The sequence below is a fragment of the Brassica napus genome, chromosome A8 (assembly GCF_020379485.1).
Source record: "Brassica napus cultivar Da-Ae chromosome A8, Da-Ae, whole genome shotgun sequence".
In the NCBI taxonomy this organism is placed as follows: Eukaryota; Viridiplantae; Streptophyta; class Magnoliopsida; order Brassicales; family Brassicaceae; genus Brassica; species Brassica napus.
This window is the reverse complement of record NC_063441.1, coordinates 7,559,085-7,580,205: the sequence shown is the minus strand read 5'-3', so window position 1 is coordinate 7,580,205 and position 21,121 is coordinate 7,559,085. Positions and strand designations below refer to the sequence as shown.

At 36.4% G+C, this 21,121-nt stretch overlaps 3 protein-coding genes and 1 long non-coding RNA gene across 10 annotated transcripts; 1 reads left to right on the top strand and 3 right to left on the bottom strand.

Moving 5' to 3' along the window:
- Positions 1-79: 79 nt before the first annotated feature.
- LOC106418917 (trihelix transcription factor GTL1) lies at positions 80-3,195 on the bottom strand. 2 transcript variants are annotated; one of them, XM_048738546.1, is made up of 3 exons: positions 2,645-3,195; positions 876-2,265; positions 80-788 (listed from the first exon to the last, which is right to left on the bottom strand). In XM_048738546.1, the coding sequence occupies exons 1-3, from the start codon at positions 2,914-2,916 to the stop codon at positions 777-779; spliced, it is 1,674 nt and encodes a 557-aa protein (XP_048594503.1). In that variant the 5' UTR covers positions 2,917-3,195; the 3' UTR covers positions 80-776. The 2 variants fall into 2 exon arrangements, with proteins under 2 accessions (XP_048594503.1, XP_048594502.1); XM_048738545.1 differs by having other exon boundaries at positions 80-792; positions 2,645-3,190.
- A 5,131-nt stretch (positions 3,196-8,326) lies between these two features.
- LOC106418824 lies at positions 8,327-14,067 on the bottom strand. 3 transcript variants are annotated; one of them, XM_048738541.1, is made up of 6 exons: positions 9,890-14,067; positions 9,761-9,812; positions 9,599-9,688; positions 9,427-9,495; positions 8,585-9,342; positions 8,327-8,483 (listed from the first exon to the last, which is right to left on the bottom strand). In XM_048738541.1, exon 1 carries the CDS (start codon positions 12,387-12,389, stop codon positions 10,065-10,067), a length of 2,325 nt encoding a protein of 774 aa, XP_048594498.1. In that variant the 5' UTR covers positions 12,390-14,067; the 3' UTR covers positions 8,327-8,483; positions 8,585-9,342; positions 9,427-9,495; positions 9,599-9,688; positions 9,761-9,812; positions 9,890-10,064. The 3 variants fall into 3 exon arrangements, with proteins under 3 accessions (XP_048594498.1, XP_048594499.1, XP_048594500.1); XM_048738542.1 differs by having other exon boundaries at positions 8,585-8,689; XM_048738543.1 differs by having other exon boundaries at positions 8,585-8,649.
- Positions 12,409-16,348, bottom strand: LOC106418734. 4 transcript variants are annotated; one of them, XR_007315633.1, is made up of 9 exons: positions 16,163-16,348; positions 15,871-16,023; positions 15,445-15,543; positions 15,263-15,364; positions 15,033-15,176; positions 14,853-14,947; positions 14,633-14,762; positions 14,449-14,553; positions 12,409-14,336 (listed from the first exon to the last, which is right to left on the bottom strand). XR_007315633.1 is itself a non-coding variant. In XM_048738544.1 (7 exons), the coding sequence occupies exons 1-6, from the start codon at positions 16,190-16,192 to the stop codon at positions 14,873-14,875; spliced, it is 603 nt and encodes a 200-aa protein (XP_048594501.1). In that variant the 5' UTR covers positions 16,193-16,348; the 3' UTR covers positions 12,409-14,762; positions 14,853-14,872. The 4 variants fall into 4 exon arrangements, 1 of the variants encoding a protein (XP_048594501.1); XR_007315632.1 differs by having other exon boundaries at positions 12,409-14,553; XR_007315631.1 differs by having other exon boundaries at positions 12,409-14,553; positions 14,853-15,176.
- A 225-nt stretch (positions 16,349-16,573) lies between these two features.
- LOC125577270 lies at positions 16,574-19,912 on the top strand. Its single transcript, XR_007315634.1, has 2 exons — positions 16,574-16,792; positions 17,511-19,912. It is a non-coding gene; the product is annotated as an uncharacterized LOC125577270 (long non-coding RNA).
- The last annotated feature ends 1,209 nt before the right edge of the window (positions 19,913-21,121 follow it).

Sequence of the window (21,121 nt, the reverse complement as noted above, 5' to 3'; positions counted from 1 at the left end):
CTTCTCAGTAAAAAATGAACAGAAGCAAAGTGAATATGAATAAGCCAATCTTTTCTCGTATAGTAGTTCGAAGCAGAAATACTTAAGTAAAGTTCTTGAAAACCTCATAAAGAAATAAAGATTTACAGTATGTTTCTTTTCTTGAGTCTTCCTCAAGGAATAAAAAGACTCTTTTATTCCCCAATTAACCAATCAACAAATGTTTTAAGAAGAGAAAAAGTATGAGACTTGCTGATGAATTACAACTCCAAATAAACTAAAAGACCTTTAGCTAGAGTTTTTGTTTATGTGGGTGGGGGGGTGTGTGTGCTGAAGAAGAAAACAATGAACAGAGAAACAAACAAGAGACTGAGAAAGAAAAGGAACAAGGGAAATAATGTGAAAGAAAGAATTGTATTCACTGGAAAATCAAGATTGATGAGACCTCGATTTTCAGTTTCTTGGGTCAGATGTGTGTGTGTTTTTGAGGTTTTTGGTGTTGTTTAGAAGCTATGCACACATAAGTACATTTTCTTGGTACAAGGGTATAATTTGAAGAACAGTGATTCTGATTTACTGAACCATTGTCAAGAAAGGTGGCTCAGAGTGGCCATTACCTCCTCTGTTTGCAGGGCTCTGAAATGCAATCTCATAAGCCGCGGATTTCTCATCCTCGTCTAGTTCTTCATCCATCTCTTCTTCTTCCATGTTATAGTTGTGAGACGCCTCAATCTTTTCATACTCGCCTATCATTGAATCTTCTTCTTGTTGTTGTTTTTGTTGCATCAGCTCTCTCATCACAAGGTCTTCTGGCTTCAATTCCAACAAATCAAGATTTTTAGCTGTTAAGAAACAAAACCAATTCACATTTTGAAAATGATAAGCCAAGTTTGTACCTTCTCCGCTCCTTGTGGAGTTTCCTCTCTTGGTTCTTCTCCTTGATGGACGTTAACATCCCCTTCTTGTGACGGCTTCATTGCAGAGACCGGACTCTGCTTTTGTATATTTGATATTTGGTCTTGAGGTAGAGCAGAAGTGCTAGAACCGGCACCACTACCGAGTACTTTGCTGCGGTAAAGAAGATCAAGGCGGTGATAATAAGGACATGTCTTAGCATCTTGAGGACGTTTCTTGTTGCTTTCTTTAACTTTTTTGTAGTATTTGTTTATGTTTTCCCATTTCTCTTTGCATCTCTTTGCGTTTCTGTTGTATCCCATTCTCTTCATTGAAGATGAGATCTCTTCCCATAAAAGTCCTTTAGGGACATTATCTTGGTACCTTGGTTCCATTCCGCTCCTCAGGTTTATAAGAGCAAGAATCTCCTCCTTTGGCCATCTCGATGATGACGGTAACGATTGATCCGAGCTCATAATCATCTCTTGTTGTTGCTGTTGTGGTGGTGGTTGATGAGGAGGAGGAGGGAGAACTTGTTGTTGTGGAATCGCCATTATTGGTTGAGAATGAGGTGGTTCTACAGCTTGTGATGAAGGACGTTTAGCGGGAGGTGGCGGCGGAGACGGTTGTGATGATGATAAAGAAGGAGGTAACTGAATGGTATGGCCAGTAATTTTCTGGATCAACGAGATGATTGCAGCGTCACGGGAAGCAGAAGCCGCTCGTTCTTGAGTCATGATCTCGTGCTCTCGAGCTAACCGAGACATCTCTTGGCGTTTCCAAGCTTCTTCTCGAGCAAGACGTTCTTGTTCTCTCTTCTCAAGCGCCTCGAGAAAGCTCCGTTGCATCGCCGCTTGTTTCTGCATCACTTGTCTCACCAAACCTTGGAATAGTTCCATCATCTTGCCGCCTCGGTTTTCACGTTTGCGTTTGTGGCTACTGGGACCCGCCTGATCCACGTCCATGTCGTCGTCGTCGTCGTCATCATCATCAGACCCCATTCCCGAAGCCGTCGATGAGCTGTGAGAAGAGAAGGTACCTCCGGGAAATGGGGGATCTACTGAAGGAGGAGGAGGAGGATTGGGAGTAAAGGAGACTGTGTGCGGTGGAAGCGGTTGGGACGGTGGTGGCGTTTGGGTTAGAGAGAAAACGGGGAATTGAGAAGAAGGCTGCTGAACTGGATTGGCGACGGAGAGAGGAGTGACGTCGAGAGAAGAGGGAGGAAGAGGAGCACTAGTGTTGAGAGCTTCGAGCTGAGAGAAGAACTTGTATGTTTTGCCTTCGTGGCGACCACCGCGCGTTTCTTTGGTGCGTTTGTGATATTTCTGAACGTTTTCAAACTTCTCTTTGCATTTCTTAGCATTGCGTTTGTAACCAAGCTCCAACAGCTTCCTGTCAGTGTGTGTCATTCAAACATCAAAACTCAGTTTCTGTCTTTTTTTTTTTTTTTTTTTATTATGATTATTCATGTGTACTGTTCGATCGGAATTATTATAGAAAAAAAGAAAAATCTTGGGATTTACAAAATCGAAAGCGTCCCAGAAATTCATGAGAGCCACTTCTGTGTAAACAAACAGTTATTTAATGTTCTCGGGGATGGTGAAGATGCTTGATCCCGAATATATTAATATTTATATAAATAACAGAATTAGAAAAAGAAGAAAAAAAGCGTTGGAAACACATGCAAATGGATCTCTAGTTATCTCAAGAAACACCATTGATGAAAATTTGAGAATTCAAGGAGTATAATGGATGAGAGAGAGAGAGAAACCTGGAAACGTGTTCCCAAAGAGGAGCTTTGAGAGTGGCGTCACGGAAAGTAGAGTCCATTTCAGATCGGATCCTAAGAAGTGCAAGTGTTTCTTCTCTTGGCCATCTATTTCCCGATGAAGAAGACGAGCTTCCTCCTCCCAATCCTCCACCGTCATCCGCCGCTGCTGAGAATCTCATAAGCTCTTCCATATTCGCCGGAGGTCTTGAGCTGATCGGTGAAGCTTCCTCCACCACTTCATTACCACCACCACCACCACCTCCTTGCTCCATCTCTAGATTCACCAATCTTGCTTTCAACCCACCACTCTTGTATTCTATCTACCCGCTCTCTTTCTCTCTCTTTAAGCTCACGGGTTCTTCATAAAACCATTGACGATGGGGGAAGAGAAAGAAGCAGCCTTTTTTTAGTGCAACTAGGTGTTAGAAAGGAGAGATGAGGATTACGAGGATGATGATGAAAGATAGAGAGAATGAAAGCAAAGAGAAGTTAATAAAGCTGAGAGCCTCTTCTAACTTTGCAGCAAATAATTGTTAAACCCACTTTTCTTCACCCTCTTTTTCTTTTCTTTTCTTTTTAATTTTGAAAAAGGGTCCACATATTTTATTTCATCAAATTTTATAATTTTATATGTATTATTATTGTTACAGAAGGAAGGCTTTAAAAGTTAAATTTGGATCCGCGAACATCTCATTGCGAGTGATCTGTTTTTCATTTTATTTTAGGTTAAAACTGCATAATATAAAATCATGTGCATCCCATGTTGTCCTCTCCCACCATTAGGAGTGGGCGTTCGGGTATCCGTTCGGGTTCGGATCGAGTATTTCGGATTTTCGGATATTTCGGTACAGAAGTGTAGAACCCGTTGGATATTTATGTACTTCGGGTCGGGTTCGGGTATTTTTAGTTTGGATTCGGTTATTTCGGATCGGGTTCGGATATTTAGATTTTGAAAAAAAAAAAATTCATCTCTCAAATTTCTTATATTTAAAAATATAACTTTTACTTAACTATTTTTTTTATTTTTAATAGAATGGTTAATAGATTTGGACATAACATTTTGAAACTAAAAAAATATTAATTTGGTTATTATTTTTAAATTTTGGATATAACTTTTTGTTAATTTTTAAAATAAAATGTTTGACATGCATTTTAAGTGTAATTGTATGTGTATCATATGAACTTAAAGTATGTGTAATATCAATATAAATATTTTATATAAAATGAGAGATATAAACTAGAAATATAAGGTTAATTATACATAAGTTCGGTTATCTTTGGATATCCATTCGGGTTCGGATATCCAATCTCTCCTAATTCAATACCCGTTCGAATATTTTGATACTTTGGTTCGGATTTCGATTCGGATTTTTCGGATCGGATTCGGATGCGGTTTTGGATATCGGGTAAAGTGCACACCCCTACCCACCACCATGTCTAAAGTTCCCACGTGGCATTGTCTAATTGGTAGGGTATGTGACAATCAGATTTTTGGGAGGGGAAGGACAAAGTTGGAATCGTATAGTTTTGCCCGATTTGAGCTGGACCAGCCTTGACATCTTTCCCCCACTCCATTTCCTCTCCAGTTCAACAGTCTCTCTCTCCTTTATAATTTTGATTTTTGTTGTGTAATAAAGTTATAGAAACAGACCAAACAATAGTGATGTAATAAAAAATCAGACAAAATAGTAATGTAACAAAAGGACTGACCAAGTAATAGTTAATTTTAACCTTCCAATGAATATATTTTATTATAATTTAAATAAATTATATAATGCATGACTGTGTTACCAACTCCAAATCTATTGCAGCTGATCAAATAATTAGTAAATATGCAGTGTATATATTATTTCTTTGGGATATATATATAATTTTAGATTTATTTGATTTGAGTAAATCTAGAAAACTGACAGAACCAATAGTTTGACAAATTTTATGATACAATATTTTAAAATTTGTTTAAATCAAATGTAATGCAAATCAAACCTCTAAAATATAATATTATTAAAATACTGGAGACAAGTACATTTGAGACACTAAAGTTGAGGTGAAGAAATATAGGAAGGATGAAGTTTTAATGAGTAAAGGAATTAAATAGCATCATATCTAAATTTAGCTGCAAGCTGAAACGTCGATGCAGACACTGCCACTGTCGACATTATACACTCCTAATAAATAGCCTCAACTTATAACTGTTTGTTACAACATTTCATTTTCATCACCAAATGACGCTGTGCACATATACACCGCAGGTTCTTAAGCTATCTAAAAAAGGAAAAAACTTTACAGGAAAAGTTCGTGAATGTTAAGGAGAACAATTGGGTAATACATAATTGAGAAGATGCTAATAATAATATAGCAGATAATAAATAAATAATAAAAAGAGAGATGAAGAAGAAGAAGAAGGTATGAAGAGAGAAGGTGGGCGGTGGAAGTGGAGAACTTTCTTGATGGGGAAAGAAAAAGAGAGAGAGAGAGAGAGCGAGCGGCGTACACAGCTGTATTCTCTTCTCCTTTCCCACTTTCACATGCCCTCTCCTTAACCCCTCTTAGCACTTATTACATTATTACTTATTACATGTGATGTGTTCTTTTTTAACTCTACGTAATTATTAGTATTCTTTTAATTTTAAAACTCAAAATTAAAACGAAAGACAATAATACACAATCAAAAGAGGTGGTAACAACATGCTCGCGGAATGAGTTCTGTGATTTCTGAATCTCTCTAACTAACTAACCGTATCCTTCATCTCCTTGCGTTTGATCTTTAAACTAATCATATTTTATATCTTTAATCTAGTAATTTGGTAATTCCAAAAGAACGTCTCGCTCTCTAGTCTCTACCAATAGAAACTAACTCCAAATCTGATCTCGTTAGGACGCAACTTGTCAAACTCATTACTTTCCCAACTTGTGTCATACAATGACTTACCCAATAAAACAAGTCAACATCAATGTTGACGACTCAGAAACTAATTAAAAATGAGACATCCACACCCACTTAATCCAGAATCCTGCAAAAAACATTTCTTCTAACGTTTGAGTGGCAGCCCATACACACCTAAGGTCCATAACAAAGTCAAGAAGCCAAAATAAAACTTGTTTTTTACTCAAACCAAGTCTATAAAAATACTAACTTTGTGATCACTGCATTAACTATTTGACCCCTTAAATAGACACAATGATGCAACTGCACTCTCATCATAATGTCAATTTCAGGGTTTACGACAAAGAAGTAGCAAACCTGGGCTCACTAGCCAGTGTGTCAGAGAGTTTAGGACAAGTCAACTCACACCCTGATTAAACCCGCAGTTTTACTACACACAGGCCACATCTTAAAAATCTATCGATATCCAACCAATGGACCACTCTGCTAGTGGATATATATATCTCTTTTAATAAGGCATAAAACAAAGTAAACCCACAAATATTATGTGGCTATCAAGATTGACAATATAGTAGATAGGGAGAAATAAAATGACTATTTTTTCACAGAAGAGTATCATGAAAACAGAAACAATGCAATCTTTTTCTTAACAGATACGAAGTTTTATGGTGTGCTAAGCTAAAATGTTGGACACAATGTACTCTTTTTCTTAACAGGAAAAGTTGAGTTCTTGTAAATCTCAGATGTACAAAAATGTGAAAAAGGAATAAAAAACAGTGACAAAAGGAAAAAAAAAAAATCAAATTTGGGCATTAGCATTCTAGGGCAGATAACAATTAAGGTCATGGATCTTACCTATCAACAAGCCACAATGATCTTTACACACCGTCCAACTGTTAGTCTGAGAGGCTCATTAGTATTTGGGGTTTTGTCTGCAGCACAGCCGTCCGTGTCGCATAATAGGAGCAATAAAAAAGTAATGCAAGACTTAGTGTTATTGGTAACTGAATTCTCATGAACTAATTTGAGATTCAATTGCTATTAGTTTTTAGATTTCAAAATTTTTAATAGAATCTATTGTTATTGGTTTAAAAAAATTCAAAATTCACTCAAATCCCATGTTATTCAAATTTTTTTAGTAATTACTGATTTTTTAATTCTAATTAAATCTAGTGTTATTGGGAGATGAATTTTATTCTTTTTTACACATAAGACTTAACTTTCAAACAATCATATGTATCCATGTGATTTTCAAAATTCATGTGATAAAAAACTAGAAAACAAAATAATTCTTACCAAATATCTATTGCACCTTAAATCCAAATTATAATTCATTACATTTATATAATTTACATTTTTAAATATATAATTATTTTTATAAATATTATCATTTTGAATATAAATATTAACAATTACATTTCTAAATATTAATAATTTTAAAATAATTTTTTAAATAGTTTCAAAAAGCATTTTCTAATTAGCGAACATGTCAAAAAACTTTTACTTAGAAAAAAAATCTAAGCATGATGCAATAAGATCACATCATTAAAAAAAATTCCAATTTGCATGAAAAAATGAATGAGCTTGGGAATCAAGTTTTTTCTTTAATTGGCCAAATTCTTTTTATTGAAATTTTGAATACTTCTAATAGAGAGAAAATTAAATACATCATTGAAGTTTCTGTTATATGAGTTGACCTTAAAGACTTAGTTTTCAAATTAATACAACACTAGGTTAAGATCCGTTCCTTGTGTGGGATGAACATTATATATATTTTATTTTCACATTGTATGTAATAAAAATGTATATTGAATAATTAAAAATTTAGTAACTATTACATATACAATTAAATTGGTGCAAACACATAAATAAATAACACTTTTTCTATTTTATATGGTATAAAATTAAAATTAAATAATATTAACATAAATATATAATATATTTTTAATATTGTTATCTATTAAATAATTTTTTCTGCTCATTTTTTTTGATCATTGTATCTTTTTATATCAAAACCTTTAAATCACTGATAACAAAATTTTCATTGTGAAATGATTAATAGTTTAGCAATTTATAATTTTGAAAAAAAAACTCAATGTAAAGTTAAAATAAATATTAAGTTGTCAATATTTTTTCAAAGCTTTTGTCAAAAAGAAAAATTGTTCAAAGCAAATCTCAAAATTAAAATATTTATCTATTTTTTATCTGATACATTGTTTAATTTAAATGATATATATATATATATATATATATCTTAATATTTATTAAATAAGACATCCTGCTTATATAATTTTGTAATCATTTGTATCTTGTCAGAATAAAAATTTTAAATTATGGATCATAAATTTTTTTAAATATATATATTAGTAATTTATAATCGTTTTTAAAATTTCAAAATATAACATAAACATAAAAGTCTAAATTTTTATTATATGGTTAATGTGGTTGTTTAATTTATTTTAATAAATGAAAAATGACAGATGATACAATAATTTTTATCAAATCTTTATTATTCAATATCGTTAACTGTCATATATACTTTAGCCACACATTAAGCAATTCTGTAATTTTTATTTAAGAAAAGAATGAAGAAAATTAATAATTAATTTATGAATTCTGTAATTTTTATTTAAGAAAAGAATGAAGAAAATTAATAACTAATTTATGGTTAGTTTAATAAAACTTATTATATATTTAGGTGGACTAATTTATTTCTTTAAGGATTCTATAAATCATTGTAGTGATGTCACATGCATATTTCAATGTTATAATACTTATCTTTTAAATACAAGGGATTTCAAATTTTGAATATTATATATAATCTAAATTCTTTAGAATGAATTTTAACATGGTTGAAAAAGACCCTCCTTAGAAATAAGAGGATTCCAGCATTTTAGCTCTCTGTCCTGCATTCAGAGCCTCTGCATCACCTTCCATGGCATAGCTCTTCTCCTGGCACCAAAAGTATGACATGGTTTTCTCATCACTAAAACTCATTGACACATGAACAAAACTCAGTGAGATCCTACTTGTAGAATTCATATTGTGTTTACCAGCAAACGCCACGTGAAAGGAGAACCTTCTCTGACCTTTATCCTCTTTCTGATAACTTCTTTGGCTGCACACATCAGCAGTGCCGTCCCAAACATTTTGGTGGCCTGAAGCATTTTTTTCAAATATAACCCTAATAAATTTTTATTTGTTAAAAACACATCTTCTAGTTCCCATTCAGTTTCTTTTGTGACATATAGTAAATCGTAAATATTTTTTATCAACTTCAACTTTAAAAAACAAATTCTGCAGAAGCAACCTAAACTGGAATTGCTAACATATATTTTTTTTGAAAAAGAATTGCAACATATTTGATAAACAATCCATGAGTTATAATAAAATCTCCCATTACTTTCATAGAGTTCAATATTTCAGCAACTCTTTTAACTTCTGCTTGTAGTGCCATTTTTAGAAGTTCGATCTCCGAACATAAATAATTTTATAAATACCACCCGCCAACAACCATTGTTATTCTAAAATTCAATTCAAAAGCACTTTATAACTAATTATTAATCAACTTGTTAACAAGATTTAAGATTTTTCCATACTAAGTAAAGAAATAAAGAAGAAGATTAAATTTTTAAAAAAAATATGAAGGAAGAAATAAAGAAGAAGATTTGTTAACAAGTATTCGTAGTTTTATATCAAGCTAAATAAAATGAAAAGTACTGTACATAAAATAGAAGATGTGGCCTAATTTTTTTTTAAAAAAATTGTGGCCTAAAGCTAATGCTTTAGCTGCCTTATAAGAGGCACGGGCCTGCACATCAGAGCCAAGAGCATTCATTGGTATAGTAAACAAGATGTATATTTAATGAAAATTTTAATACTCTACAACAAGTACCAGTGGACGATTGGCCTGTCTTTAGCAGCAGCTGGCACCATACTTCATTGAAAACATCTATCTGTTCATCTGATGCCGCAATGATTTGGTATTAACGACCAAACAGTTTAGAAAGGAATCCATTGTGTTTGATCCAGAGAGTTTTTGAGTTAGTAGCTTGAGCTTTATTTACCTTATAGTCAATGGCATTAAAATCTGAACCAAGTAAACATAGAGCCTGTTTGTAGTTACCCTTCGCGTATTCGTACACAGCTTCTACCAGCTAATAAAAAAGAAAATGAAGACTGATATTGACTGTTAGAACAGAGAAGACGGTCAAGAACGGAGAACAAACCTGAATCGCTTTCTGCATCACTTGTTGTTTCTTCTTGTTCATCTTTGATAGTCTGCAAGAACAACATAGTTTCACAACACACCCAGTTTCAGTTATAGAAACTGTAGAAGATTATAAATTCTTACTAACCGGAACTTCAGACCCTCAAGTAATTCATGAGCCATTGAAGTCTCTCCAACCTTCGCCAGCGCCCAAACTATCAGTAAATCTAGCTGCCAGTCCTTTTTTTTTTTTGTCACTTAAACTTTCATTAAACTAAATAAAAGAGGAGATGGGCCTAAAACGTAGCCCAACCCAAGGTCCATTACAAATTAAAAGAAGAAAGGAGCACCGCTTTTGCGACCCCATCGGCAACAGAATTTTCCGATCGAGGGATAAACGAGAATGAGATGCTTGTGAACTCAGAGGAGATCACTTGGATATCACTCACGATTCCAATGATTTCTTTTGACTGAGATTTGCTGTTTATGGCTCGAATGAGCGTTGAATTGTCGGAGCAGACTTTTAGATTCGTGAAATCCAAAGTCAGCGCCATATAGAGGGCCGTTCGTACTGCCAGGGCTTCTGCGATCAGCGGAGAGTTGACTGAGGCTTGGATTCTCGACCCTTGCGTTGTAGCTGTTAAAGACGGTCCGGAGAAGGTCCACCCCAGCCCCGCCGTCTTTCTGCTTGCATTCCATGCCGCGTCTGTAGCACACACGATCGGTGGAGGATTCTCTGAAGAATCTGGAGGTCGATCCTTGCTTTCCTTCGGTTTGGGAGGTATCTTAGACTCTGATGTTTTTCCTTGCGCTTCCATCCAATCCTTTGCTAGTCTTAACCCTTTCAAAGCTATGTCTTCAGGATTGCTTCGTTTATCCTCAAAAACAAGAGCGTTTCTTGATGTCCAAAGGACCCAACAGATCCAAGGAAGAATATTTAGTGTAAAACCGGAGGGTGGTAGACAAACAGCTTTACGGAACTTGACAATAGCTTCTTTGAAGGTGGACTCCGCAGCTATGTGAACTGCTGAATGTAGAGGTACACACCGCCAAACTCTCTTCGCAAAGGGGCAGGTAAAGAACAAGTGTGTGCTTGTTTCATGTTCATTACACCTAAGGCACTGAGCAGCCGATCTTACACCTCGTTGATATAGGTTTTCTCCGATAGGGATTGCCTTTTGCACTACTGCCCAGAGAAAGGCTTTCATCTTTGGTGAGAACTCCCCTGCCCAAATATCTTTGATCCAATGAAACTCCTCAGCTTGACTTGACTCTGATTTCTCTAACCAGGGAGTGGAAGCAGCAAAATACCCTGATTTTGTAGAGTAAACTCCAGAGGATGTCGCATGCCATATGTAAGAGTCCTCAGCTCCTTTCCTGCTTGGTTGCAGGCAGATGATCTGTTCCAAAAACTCAGGTAAAACCTCTTTTATTCTTCTGCTGTTCCAACTTAGATCATCTGTTAGTAAATCTGAGACAGTGAGGTCTAGATCAGACTCCTTGATAGGTCCCATAGGCTTCACCATCTTATCAAGTGAAATCCACGAGTCTTTCCAGAGTCGTATTGTTTGCCCATTACCCACTGCTTTCCCTAGGTTCTTCGTTAGAAGGTCTCTTCCAAATAGGATTCCTCTCCATCCATGGGAACACACCTTAGGAGATTCCACATCTAGAAAGTGCTTACCATGACAGTATTTTCCGAAAAGCACCCGTGCTAGTAGACTCTCAGGGGCTGTAACAAGCCGCCATGCCAATTTTGCTAGGAGAGCTTGATTAAATGTTTGGATATCCCTTAGGCCTAGTCCCCCCATCTCTTTAGGTTTTGTTAGACGATCCCAAGCTACCCAACAAATCTTTTTCTTTTCGTCTGCTCCATCCCACCAGAACCTCGTAAGCACTGATTGGATTCTTTTACATAAACTGACTGGGAGCATAAAACATGACATTGTGTAGGTTGGAATGGCACTGAGGACTGCCTTGAGCATAGTGAGCTTCCCAGCCCGAGAAAGCTTACTTGAGGACCAACTGATAGCCTTTTGACGGATTCGGTCAACAATAGAAGTAAACAAATCTTTCTTCCGTCTGCCAAAATGTTCAGGCAAACCTAGGTACTTACCCAAGCCACCTTCCTTTGTAATTCCCAATATTGACTTCACTTGTTCTCTGACTTCAGGGGGAGACTTACTTGAGAAAGTAACAGAGGACTTCGACTTGTTAATCATCTGGCCTGAAGCTCGTTCATAGTCTTTTAGGATCTTCATCAGAGTCTCACAGTTGGTGGCCGAAGCTAGACCGAAGAACATCGTGTCATCTGCAAAAAGCAGATGACTAACTCTCGGACTTCCCCTTGCTACTCTGACTCCTTGGAGTAATCCCTTCTTCTCTGCACTCTTGCAAAGACCTGACAAGACTTCGCTGCAGAGGATAAACACGTAGGGAGACAAGGGATCCCCCTGTCTAATGCCCCGGTAAGGTTTCACCTCTCCATAGACAGAGTCATTCACTAGATAGGAGTAGGAGACCGTAGTAATACACTGCATTAACCAGTTGATCCACTTTGCATTGAAGCCGAGTCTCTGTAGAACTTGTTGTACAAAACTCCATTCTATTCGATCATAGGCTTTGGACATATCAGTCTTGACTGCCATTGTACAGTTTTTCTCTGCCTTTGATGTCTTTAGAATCTGTAGAACCTCATGAGTAATCAATACATTGTCTGCTATAGCCCTTCCAGGAATAAAAGCTGATTGATTTTCCGACACTATAGAGCTTAGCACCGATTTTAACCTTAGGGACAGTAGTTTGGAGTAATCTTGTAGTAGATATTACAAAGTGCAATAGGTCTGTAGTCCTCCACTTTCTGTGCCCCTGTGATCTTAGGTATTAATCTCACATGTGTTTTGTTGATCGATGGTGCGAGGATGCCGGTTGAGAAGAATCCCTGGATCTCTTTTATGACTGCTGAGCCAATGATCTCCCAATTAGATTGGAAAAAACCAGCTGAAAACCCATCAGGGCCTGGAGCCTTGTCAGCATGGATAGCAAAGGTAGCTTCCTTAATTTCCTTTGACTGCGGCATTCTTGTGAGCATGATATTTTGTGTTTCAGAGATGCAGGGTTGAAGTGCTTCAGCTATTGTATGTTGACCGTCGAAAGCACTTGATTGAAACAAGTCAGAGTAATAAGCAGAGATAACTTTGGATATTTCTTCTTTTTCAAAGACAGGTACACCATTTTTGTTAGTTATCACTGAGAACCTATTCTTAGCTGATCTCCCTTTAGCCACCGCATGAAAATAACCCGAGTTTGAGTCCCCAAGAACTAACCATAACTGTCTGCTTCTCTGTTTCCAGAAGCTTTCTTCGGCTTTGTACAAGTGCAGTAGTCTCAGGTTTAATCCATGGATTAATTCTTCATCAGGACTGGGACTTGACATTGCAGACCCCAGCTGTTCTCTTGTCTCCTCGAGGGCTTTTTGGCTATTTTCGTGAAACTGTTTACTCCATGTGCAAATGGCTCGCCGACAGAGCGTAAGCCTGTCCTCAACAGAGAGGTGTGGACTCTTCTCCCAAATTTCCTTGATAAGATCTTTAATTTCCAAATTATCATTTAGCCTCCTGTCGTATCTGAAAATTTTTGCACTCTTTTTCCTTGATGTATCGAGAAACGTCAGCAGGGGCCTATGATCAGAACCTTCAAACTTCAGATACTGGTTTCTGCTCGATGGGAATAGCTCAGTCCACTCACTATTGCTAACAGATCGGTCAAGCCTGCACAGCACCAGATGCGAGTGTCTCTTCCCCCTCCATGATAGGTATCTTCCCGAGAACTTTAGATCAAATAGACCATTCTTAGAAAGAAATGATCTAAAAGCACAAAATGTTCCTTCTGCTCGTTCTGGTCCTCCACATTTCTCACTGTTATCTACTATCTCGTTAAAATCTCCTGTTAAAAGCCAAGGAATTACAGAAACCGGCTGTAGTGATGAGAGAGAGCACCACACTTGATATCTTTTAGATTGGTCTGGCTCCCCATAAACGAAAGTAGTGTGGAAGGATTTGCCTTTGTAGATGATTGTAGCATCTATATAACTGTGTGATGATGATAAGACCTGAAGATCAATGTCTTTTTTCCAGGATAGAAACAGACCTCCTCCTCCTGGTGAATGCGGTGGAACTGCAAAATAGTTGTTAGCTTGAAGCCACTCCAGTTCCTTGCACACCATCTCTGTGGGGGTTTTTGGTCTCCATGAGGAAAACAATATCAGGGTTGTTTTTCCTTTGGATCCGTTTGAGGCGCTGGACTGTTATGGGGTTCCCCAACCCACAACAGTTCCAGCTCAGGATGACTAAGGAGCCGGGTGTGGAAGAAGCCGAAAATCCGTTTTCTTCCTTGTGATCGCTGGGATGAGTTGAATTGGAGGATTACTGGTCCCTTGAGAAGGTCCTGCAGCATCCTGAGAAGGTCCTGCAGCCGTCTGAGAAGGTCCTGCAGCAGCCTGAGAAGGTCCTGCAGCAGTCTGAGAATGTCCTGCACCTATCTCATGTTGAGAAGGTCCTGCAGCCGTCTAGCTGCCAGTCCAAATACCAGTTTGCCTGAAATGTTAAACCACACATGTGGCCGAGAAAAAAACTAATCATTTCGACATATCAATAAAAACCCTATGGAGAAAAAGAACACATGTCATCCTACTAGTGCATGGCTTACCTGATCAGTTAAACGAGCAGCAAGGAGTTCCAGACGGTCTTTAAAACCATCAAGAACATCTCTTACATCCAAACGCAAGAACAAACCCAGAGCATTGAGATAAACCTAAAGAGTTGCATACAGTTGAATATTGGATGAAAGGAAATGAAAGCATAAAAATTTTCTAACCAAAGAGAGAATTTACCTCTGGAGGAATGGCGTCCTCTTTCTCCAGTTCTTTCCAGATGTGATTATCATAAATCTCCTTCACTTTACTCATTGGTGACCCTCCTTCCAAGTAACAGAGGGCAACATGCCACCAATTGTGTGTACACCTTATAATTTTATATATATTATTATTATCAGGGTTCTATCTAAATGATAAGAGTTGAGCTTTATAATATTCAAGTAGGAAAAAGCTCTACAAGAATGATGTGCAAGAAAGTCAATATTCTGCCAGTTCTTCCATGAACTCCACTGCTTCTTTAAAATGACATTTATGTTGAAGAACATGACAAAACTGCAACAAACAAAGTTAAATCTTTACAAGAAAAAGAAAACCCTAAAATGCTGAATGAGATGTCAACTTGTTTGAAACAACTCACGCAGTGATGTGCCAAGGCGTCTTCTTTGTTTATCCCATAGCCTTTTCTGGAAGCAGCTGCGGCTTCTTCCATTCGACCAAGTTCTAACAATGGGAACGCAAGCATACCGTGTATATAACTTTCATCTTGATTCTCAGGTAGAACCTACAGCGTGAAGCAGATAAAATAATAGCCTTAGGCTAAGTGTAAATCATATTAAGTGACCATCAACTTGAAGAGAGATAAAGTACCTGCTGAACAAGATTCAAAAAGGGAACAGGCTTAGCCATCTGGAAACTTAAAACCTGAGCTCTCTTCAGATAGACCAAGTCCTTTGGGAATCTTTTAAGTAGCTGCAGACCATATATATAACTTAAGACCGATTTATTGGTGCCGGGTTCATGTAAAATAACAATGGAAGTGAGAACTGAACCTCGATGTGCATTTCAAAAGCCAAGTCGTCATCCTTGTCCTCTGAAATCAAGTAAGTAACAGTCTCGAAAACGGCTTTCTCATAAGGTGTAGAGCGTTCCTGAAGAAGAAGAAGAAAAAACGAATTATACTAAGAGCACCATTAACCCAAGTGCTTATTGGGGTGTTTAACAAAAAAATAATATAATAGTAGGTGGGTCCCAGGATAGTACTTACAAAATTTTAAACACCAGCTCTTCTGCAGCCTATTTAAACACCAGTCTCACTTATACATGGTGATCCGCGATTGATCCATTTTTTAATTTCTTTTTTAATTAGAAAAAAACAATTTAAGCACCCCAATACCACATTATGAGTTTGTTAGGTTAATGGTGCTCTAAGAATCTTCCTCGAAACTAAAAGTAGTGAATATAAAAAGAAGACTCACAAGTTTACTAGACGCAGATTTAACGTAGAGATTAACTTTGGAAGGATCACATGAGGAAAGGTAATGAGCAGCTAAAATGTTCCCCAAAACACAATCTTTGTCGTGTAGTGGTGCTTCAAGAATCACTTTCATGTTCCTCCCATAACTAAGAACCTGAACACGACCAAACAAGAATTAATGAGTACAGTTACAAAGAGTCCAAGATCAAAACTTCATGAGAAATTAGAAAAAAAACAGAGAAAAGCACAGCATGAAAGCACAAAAAGAAAGAGAGAGAAAATGGAAGAGGAACCTGTTGAAAATAGGAGTCAATTGCGTTCATGCATTAATCATCGGAAGAGGCATTAACCTCATAACCCCACCGGACGCATCTCACTATCTTCTCCATTATTACAACAAAAAAAAAACAACTACAACAGAGCCCAAAACTCACAGCTTTCTACAAGCGCAGTTCTGTCTTTCTTCAGTGTTGGAAGATGTTTTGACTTTTGAGAGAGAGAGACAATTATAGCTTGAAAAGCGACAGCGAGACTTGCATGTTCCTTGTAGTCATCAATCATTCAAGTTATTTTTAAATAAATAAAAAAACACGAGTTCCTCCTCTCTTGTGATCATGTGACGTGTTCGTCCGTTATTGTTTTTGTCGCCTTTTGGATAAACTAATTATGACTCTACCTACCAGTGAGGATACTAAACCAATTCAATTTACAGATCATGATTCAATCGGTTTAGAAGACCGGGATTCTTGTTATGTTAATCACTTTGATCCTTTCTCTTCTCTGACGAAATATTCGGCGAAGCAGTGTCGCCTTTTGCCCTAACGTTACATGTTCCTCCGGTGGTCTCTGCTGTAAGGTGGAGCTAGCTCCAGCCGTAGCTGCTGGTTATGGTGTTCTTCTTCTTGGAGGCGGCCTCTTAGCATGTAAGTTATTCATCTTACAATACAGACTTTTACTTTGGATTTGCTTTTTTCCTTACTTCACTAAATTTCGATCTTTTTCCCAAATATAGATAGCATGTAAGTGATAGATACAAGCGCATGTTTTGATTGGTAGAACATAAGCATTAACATTATGCTCTACATTATCTAATAAAGTATTTACTAAATGTTAATGTTCTTCAAATGCTCTCTCGCCAATACTCTCATATAAAGATTTTAGAAGAGCATTTGCATTTATAATTTATAAAATTAAGAAAAATATATAATTAATTCATTTATTTTATTTAATAATATCATAAAATTATTTTTATATCCAGAAAATAAAATTTTGATTTCTAAAATTAATTTACAATAATTTATTTTATTTTAAAATAGTATTTCACATTTAAAATATAATAGTTTGATTTATTTTAAATGTTAAATATTATTTTAAAAATTAGATATTTAATTATAAACATTATTTTAAAATAATAATTTTTGATATAAACATAATTTTAAAATTATTAAATAAAATAAATTAATGATATATCTTTTAGTTTTATATGTTAATATTCATATATATATATATTAGAAATATATTCATTAAAAATAAAAAATATATATTATATACTAATTTTTATAATAATTTTAAATAGCATATTATTACTATTTTACCAATTATCATATTAAACAGTTTAGAAAAAACATACAATTCCTGCAGTATACTGCTTCTATACCATACTGCTATTGCTAATGCTCTACCTATCGAGACCTTATGAGAGAAGGAGGTTACCAATCAAGAACTTACGAGAGAAGGAGGTTTAAGAAGAATGAAGTAAAGAGTGGAGTGGAAGAAACGAGGGAATAAGCTTGAAGTCTTTTAAAACAAATAAGCAGATGACACGTGCTTGTATAAGAAAGAAGTATAAATACTAGTATTGTTTCTGTTATACGGTTATGGTTATCGAAGATTACAATTGTAAAACTTAGCATATGAGCTAGGATCTACTCAGGTGATGAGAGTAGAGTGATACTCAGGTGAAAGAGTATCAATACAGTTGTAGTTCTCGAGTTGATTCATCAATATACTATGTTACTCCAGAGATCCAATCTTTGATCTTAATAGTAAGCTAACCCCGCCTTCTTCCAAAACTTATCCCAGGAAGCATCGGTCTTGCATGTGATCGGTTCTTGTTCCAGATGAGCTTGACCAAGGTTCCTTTACCTCTCAGGTATTGTATGAGTACACTTTGGTTTTTGTCCTTGTACTTGAGCCCGATTATATTGACACAACTGTAGACTACATCACTTAAAAAGAAGCACTTTTAATTTCCTTATAAATAAGCTTGTTATTAACAGTATGCGTCTCATATAAAGTGGATTATGTTTCCAGCGGTTATTTTTATTCTTTTTGTTTTTGTAAATTTGTTTAAATCCAACGAACATGAATTGACTCGGTAGAAAGAAAAGAATTGAAACTAGTCACTGCTTTAACATTTTTTAAAAAAACTTGTATAACCTATTATAAATTTAGATGATTATTATAATTTATAAAAATACTTTAGAATAAAAATAATAATTTATTTTCATTTGGTAATAATTGTAAGATAATAAAATATAATCGACTTATATTCATTTTTTATAAAAATGTATTCAAAATATGATTTATTATTTATTATATTTTCTAGATTTTGTAATCTAAACAATTTTAGGTTTAGTTTTGTATAAAATTGAGAATCAAATCGAATTAGAACCTGATAGACAATGTTTTCATTTCAGTAAAACCTGATAGGGTGCGTTGAAATTCACGTAAACCTGTTTTCATTTCAATTTTGGACTTTAAACAGCAAATAGTAATGGAATTAACCAAACCGAACCTATCAAACCAAACCGACCCGAATACGATACTTTTCTACCATATGAATATATATGCAAGTTGCATCAAAAAGCTATGTATAGAAAGCCATATAAATATGAGGGCACTGCGGTATGTAAAGGTGGATGATGTGTTTCATATCAAACGTCACCTATCTGCGGTACAACAGCATATATGGTTGGGTAAGAGTTTATTTTCATTGCAGGCCACTTTCCATCTTTTTATTACATTGTAGATGACAATGTGCTACTGAGGTAGTTTAGTATGGTTGAAGACCAATTTGACCTTTGTAAAGGTAAACCAAGTATGAGTAATTAGGTAACTGGACAAATAATTTTTAGTTGGGCTAGTTATAAGATTTGAAATTTGAAAATCCATGAGTTTAGGTGGTGGACACGTAGGAGAGTTAAAATTAGTTTTTTTTTACCTTGGGTCCAACAAAAAGTTTAGACTTTATCCTTTTTTTCATCGTGGGTAAAAGTAGATCTAATTGCACTGGAGAAGGCGGCGAACGAAATCAGCGACGAAGAATGTTTAAACTGACGGAGAAGACGATGTCGTCGAGAAAAAACGAGAATCAAAGGGGAAAGGAAAAGGTTAGACACTTTTCTCGCTTTACTACTTTCCGGTTGTGGGGTTAGGGTTTCAATTAAGTTTTCTGATTCTGGGATTTATTATTTATGGGTTAGATTGCCGAGATTTCTAAGATGTTTATGGTGCTTTTTTGGTTTGATTAACAAAGATTCAGCAACAAGAGGAGGGAGCAGTAGATGAAAGGTATGTATGAACGCCACTTGCGATGTTGTACATGTTAATATGAATGTATAGTTGTACAATGTTGTGTGAGGGTATGTATGTACAAAGGGGGGTTGAGTGTACATAATGACTAGGTTGTATGTATGTACATGGAGAGTTGGGTATACATGAGGATTTAAATTTTGCGTGTATTAGAATCTGACACTAGCCCTAATTTTCTATATTGTTTTTTTGGCAGAGACGACGCCGATGGAAGTGGTAGACAAGGAATCACCGCCTGAGGCTCTTTGCAGTGACCTATTATGATATTAAAAGTTGGAAAGTGACCATGAGTGTAATTGTTTCGTTGGGTAAAATACTAGAGTTATTAACATTGCAGGTCACTTTTAAGTTTTTATTGTCACTCTATGACACTTATAGCTACCGAGGTACTTTCGGTGGTTAATTACACCAATAACCTCCCAACGGTAGCAAACTGAACTTTGGCTTTATTTTTTTTTCTGTTTCCTCACTTGTTATTTTTTTGGTGGGTTTTAAATAAAAAATAAATGTTAGGGTCTCTCTCTCTCTCTCTCTCTCTCTCTCTCTCTCTCTCTCTCTCTCTCTCTCTCTCTCTCTCTCTCTCTCTCTCTCTCTCTCTCTCTCTCTCTCTCTCTCTCTCAATTTTTCAGATATGTCAAATTAAACGTCCAACTTTTTTCCGGCGAGAATCTTGAGGCTTTAATAATCTATACAAAAGGTTGAGTTTTATGGAGTCTTAGGTTTGATGTTGATATCTTGCATATTTCTATTGTTTTATCCATTCATCCATGTGCATTTTGATCATATAGATTAGGATTTAGCCATGTTTAGGTTGCATTTTGCATACATGAGTCCTTATCAGGTATTGGAGTACCACACGGAGTTCTTGGAGACACTTGGAGGCATTTGGAGCTCAAAAAGGAGTGTTTAGAGTGGTCATTGGGCGAGCAAGGCATGGGAGCGACCAGTCCGGAGCGACGCCACCGAGTCGCTCTGATCACCCTACTGGAGCGACCTAACCAAAGCGACAGGGAGAAGTCGCTCGCGGTTTCATCACTCGGAGACGCGAGAACGAGCCCGGAGCGACCTCTCGGAGCGACACAGCGAGGTCGCTCCAGCTGGGAGCGACGTTATGGGAGCGACAGGGAGAAGTCGCTCGCGGTTTCATCACCCGGAGACGCGAGAACGAGCCCGGAGCGACCTCTCGCAGCGACACAGCGAGGTCGCTCCCGAAGCCTGGAGCGACTTGTCGGAGCGACGGGCTGAGGTCGCTGCGCGTTTTATTTCTACTCGAACTTGTGATTTCTCAAGGGCCTTTTGGTCATTTCATTATGCACGTTTTTATTTTCTAAACCTATGTTTTAATACTCTAGGAGCCACCAAGAGGGGGATCATCTTTGTTCTTAGAAAAACCACCAAAAACCTTTGGAAAGTCATCTCTTTGAATCAATTGATCAGTTTATTATTGAGAATTCTGTGTTCTTATCTATTTCCTGTGTTTCTCTACATGATTAATCTGAAATCCAACATGGGTTTAAGAGGAATCATGGAGATTAGTGAGTAATCACCTTTTGAATTCATGGGTTAGGGAGATTGAGGGTGATTAGGTTAGAACTAGGATGTTTTAGTGTAGATCATTCATATTTCCTTGCTAGTAGAGTGAGCATAATGCATCTTCT